Below are 4,675 nucleotides of genomic sequence, written 5' to 3' on the forward strand. Positions count from 1 at the left end.
CGGCAGAAGTGGCAGGGGGTGGTGGCCAGCCCAGAGGGAGACAGGGAAAGATTCACCCAGGAGTTCCAAATGCTCTGCAGAAAAAAGAAAAAAAAAAGAAAAAAATCCAGGCTGGAAGAGCAAGCAAGAGAAGACAGAGGGGTAGTATGTGAGCAGACAGTTGGATAGGCTCACTCATTTACTGATCGCCTTGCCTTTTTACTCAAACTGCGGTAGTGGCCTCTGAAACATCCTTACTGACCCCAGGGAAAGGCCATGGGAAGGGAGAACTCGCAGAGCCATGAGAGGATTAACTTTGCTGGTGAATGGAGCTTCCTGACATTCCCAGAGCTGAGATGCCCTGAAATTCTAGCTCCAAGGAAGGAAAAGGAGGAAAGGCTTGGTGGAGAGAATTCTCAAGCGGCTTAGGCTGCAACACACCGCTTTGGTCTCTGCTCACTTGGGAAGCCCAGGCTCAGAAGATACAGACCAAGGAAGTCCCTGATAGGAACCCAGGAGAAGAGAGGGCTGTGGGCCTGATGTGCAAAAACCTCTCCCCACGAGAGAGTAGCCCATTGATATGCCTAGGAATCAGTGCACAGCTTCCAAACAGTGATTTCTAAAATGAGATGATCAGGGCTGCAAATAGGAAAGGAGAAAACACATGCATGCGCCCATGCATACTCTTGCTCGCCCGCATGCGCACACGCACACAAGAGCGCTCTCACACACACACACACACACTGTCATGTCCTTCTGGCTATTTTGATGAGGTTTCCTGGTGAAGCCTAGGGGCCCACAGAATAATTCTCTGCAGACAGCTGTGGTTCTTGATTCTGCCTTCTGAGAAAATGCAGGAAGCAAAGGATGGGGGACCTTCAACTAACAGGTGGTGCGGGAGAATCTTAGGATTAGCCAGGGAACCGGTGGAGGAAGGCAAGGGGACAGGATTAGCAACACTAGGGAGGGAGAGTGGTAGGAAAGGATTCCAGACGAATGGCGAGCCCTAACCTGAAATGGAAAGAAGATAAAGAGGTAAGCAAGCACATGCTTGCTGGAGGCTAAGCAAGCCGGTAGGATGTTAGCCCTTAGAGAGGAGTCCATGATAAATGGTCAGCATTTCCTCCTTTTGTTCCCAGGGTCACCTCCTCGCACAAGGAGCGTCTCCTATATCAACATCATCATGCCTTCGGTGTTCGGCACCATCTGCCTCCTGGGCATCATCGGGAACTCCACGGTCATCTTCGCAGTGGTGAAAAAGTCCAAACTGCACTGGTGCAGCAACGTCCCCGACATCTTCATCATCAACCTCTCGGTGGTGGACCTCCTCTTTCTCCTGGGCATGCCCTTCATGATCCACCAGCTCATGGGCAATGGTGTCTGGCACTTCGGAGAGACTATGTGCACACTCATCACGGCCATGGACGCCAACAGTCAGTTCACCAGCACCTACATCCTGACCGCCATGGCCATTGACCGCTACCTGGCCACCGTCCACCCCATCTCCTCCACCAAGTTCCGGAAGCCTTCTGTGGCCACCCTGGTGATCTGCCTCCTGTGGGCCCTCTCCTTCATCAGCATCACCCCCGTGTGGCTCTACGCCAGGCTTATTCCCTTCCCAGGGGGCACGGTGGGCTGTGGCATCCGCCTGCCCAACCCAGACACTGACCTTTACTGGTTCACCCTGTACCAATTCTTCCTGGCCTTCGCCCTGCCCTTCGTGGTCATCACAGCCGCGTATGTGAGGATCCTGCAGCGCATGATGTCCTCGGTAGCTCCCGCCTCTCAACGCAGCATCCGGCTGCGGACAAAGAGGGTGACTCGCACAGCCATCGCCATCTGCCTGGTCTTCTTTGTGTGCTGGGCTCCCTACTATGTGCTACAGCTGACCCAGCTGTACATCAGCCGCCCAACACTCACCTTTGTGTACCTGTACAATGCCGCCATCAGCCTGGGCTATGCCAACAGCTGCCTCAACCCCTTTGTGTACATTGTGCTCTGTGAGACATTCCGCAAACGCCTGGTCCTGTCCGTGAAGCCTGCCGCTCAGGGGCAGCTGCGAGCCGTCAGCAATGCCCAGACAGCCGATGAGGAGAGGACAGAAAGCAAGGGCACCTGATGCTTCCCCTACAACTTGGGCACCTCCAAGTCAGGACAGCCCAGCAGACCATGATGGGGAGAGCTGTTGAGGAAAAACCCAAGACCCCTCTGGGAGAATGCGGGGAGGCTGGATGATGAGGGGTCCTTGCAACTAAAAACATTCCACAGGGTCCACAAATTGCTGGGGAGGCTGGCAGCCAGATTTGGGGGCCTTCAAGCATCAGACATCCTCTTGGGAGAGTAGGAAGAAACCTTTGGGTTGAACAGAAACTGAGCAAGAAGAAAATTTTCGTTTAAATGTTCAGTTGACCCCTATATCTGCTGGCTCCCCAATGTCTTTTTCTCAATTGCTGGTTTATTTAAAGCCTGGGAAGGCCAGGGTGTGAGCAGCGGGGCCCTGGGGAGACGGGAAAGTGACGCGGCCTCAACGCTCCTTCCCATCTCTCACTGGTGTGATGGAGGGAAGCCTTTCTCCCAAGCCGGAGGATGATAAAATGAAGCATGACATCTCTGCGTTCCAGCATCCTCTGTCGATTTGCCTGTATCTCTAGGGGATGCATGTTTCTTTTGGGGGTGGGGTGGGGTGGGGCTCTGAGCCCCCAGAAGTAAAAACCTAATTTGCAGGAGCTCCACTTATTGAGAATGACGAGGCGACCTGGGTGGGTATGGGTAGAAGTCTTGAAATTAAAAAAAAAATGGGGAGAAGCAAGGGGGTTTTTGCAGCTGTGGGAACATTGTTGTCACGAGGCATTGTGTTCATCGGCAGATCCGGAGTGAGTGCCCATCGGTGTCCTGCGTGTGCAAGGGCCATTCTGATGCCTGGTGTGTTGGCATCAGCTCTTTGCTCCAGCCCTTCCTCCCCAAAATAAAAAAAAACAAATAAAGGAAAATCTCCACCCACATCCCTTTGGATGCTCCTGTATAATTGCTTGGGCTTGGGGACGGGGGTGGGTGGCAGTAAAGGAAAAGAGGGGTCACTTGGCTGTGGCACCTAGATCTCGGTCAAGCTGCATTTTAGAAAGCAGGAAGCAGGGGATCTAAACCCACAGGGAGGGTCCTCTAAACCCACAGGGAGGACTCAGCCACACAAATGGAATTGCTGTGAATTCAATACATTGCTGCCGGCTTGTGCTCAGGACTCATCTTCCTGTCTTCTGCTCAGAAGCACTTGGTTGTCATCAGTCTTGGCCCCCGGGGCCCCCAGTCCCCCCCGCCCCCTCCCCCGCTGAGTCACCAGTCGCAAGGCTGGCTGCTGGGGCAGCCTAAGCCTGCCTCCTGCTGCTGCCAAGACGTGGTGTTGAGCAGGAAGATTCCAGACGGGCCACTGGGCGGCAGCCAAGGCTGCTGCTTCTCAGCTTCTTTGCCTAGAGGAGCGGGGAGCCAGGAGTCCGGGGCAGACTGCTCGGCAGATGTGGATGAGATGGTAATAACACGTTGCGTGAGCTCCCAACTTGGCCAGATGCATCTGTAAAGCAGGTGCCCCAGCACAGCCTCTTCTTGCTGGGTGTTTCTCACCGCACAGTTGCAGCAGGTAGGCTGCCTAGCAAACTTAGGGGTCTGGGTGGCTCTTTTTATCATCATCATTAGCTGTAATGTCTTGGGGCTTGCGTTCCACTCCACCTCAGTACCCAGAGGGGGGGTGGGAGAGAACCAAGAAGCTGATAGCTAGCTAGTTGTCCTGACTCACTAACAGAGGGGACTCGAACTGCCTGCCGCAGATAAGTTCCCAGTCTATTTCAGATGCGCATCCACCAAAAGAAAAAAGATTCTTAGGGGAGCCTTGAGGCAGCTCCTACCCACCAGTTCCAGAAAAGGAGGTTTTCCTGCATTTGGTTTGCCTGTGAAGGGCTTCCTGGGGGGGTCTACCCTCCCTCCCCTCCCCCTCCAAAGAGGAATCTGGGAGGTGAAACAGGGGAGGTGGTCTCTCCCAGGAAATCCAAGTGACCAAGTCCGCAGCTCACCGAGGTGGGGGGCTGAGGAAGGCCCAGCAACGCCTGGGGAGGGCAACGCCCCTTCCTTCAGCTCCCAACCCCTACTGAAAACTGATATTAAATAAAGCAAAGGAGGTTGAAACAGAAAGTGAGTAGGTGGAAATGTAAACAGAAGGGAAGGGTGAGGACTGGGGGAGAGCTGGAGAAGTCTGGAGGAACATGGGCACCCAGAGAGGAGGTGGGCAGGGAGATTATACGAGGCAACTGTCACCAACACAGCCTTCCCCGGCCCAAACTTGCAGGTGCCACTGGATAAGAATAAGCGTGTGCAGGAAGGGAGGGGTGTCAGTGGGAATGGTGAGTTGAGGGTAGGCCTGGTGGCTGGTCTGAGGAATGAGTGGAATTTTCCTTCCCTCCGCATTCAAACTGGGGCTATGAATAGCCCAAATTCAAGGAACTGTGGGGGCCGCTGGGAGGTACAGAGAGAGTACAAGAAGTGGGTGAAGAGGCCAAAATTGATCTCTTTGCTCCTTTTTCTCTTTCCATACCTAACAAATACCATCTCTCTCATTGGGCCCCATCATACCATCTCCCCAAACCCGGTGAGTGCCCTCCACACTGCTCCCTCCTCTACTCCCCAGAAAACATTTCCTCTCCAACTGTGA

At 54.0% G+C, this 4,675-nt stretch overlaps 1 protein-coding gene across 1 annotated transcript in view; it reads left to right on the forward strand.

Moving 5' to 3' along the window:
• The window catches only part of MCHR1 (melanin concentrating hormone receptor 1), a 3,388-nt gene extending 407 nt beyond the window's left edge, over positions 1-2,981 (forward strand). The window contains exon 2 of the mRNA XM_077757847.1: positions 1,119-2,981. Coding sequence (XP_077613973.1) covers positions 1,119-2,098 — 980 coding nt within the window. The 3' untranslated portion in view covers positions 2,099-2,981. The remainder of the gene's footprint in view (positions 1-1,118) is intronic.
• Positions 2,982-4,675: the final 1,694 nt, after the last annotated feature.

The sequence above is a fragment of the Crocuta crocuta genome, unplaced genomic scaffold (genome assembly GCF_008692635.1).
Source record: "Crocuta crocuta isolate KB4526 unplaced genomic scaffold, BGI_CrCroc_1.0 scaffold143, whole genome shotgun sequence".
Taxonomy (NCBI): Eukaryota; Metazoa; Chordata; class Mammalia; order Carnivora; family Hyaenidae; genus Crocuta; species Crocuta crocuta.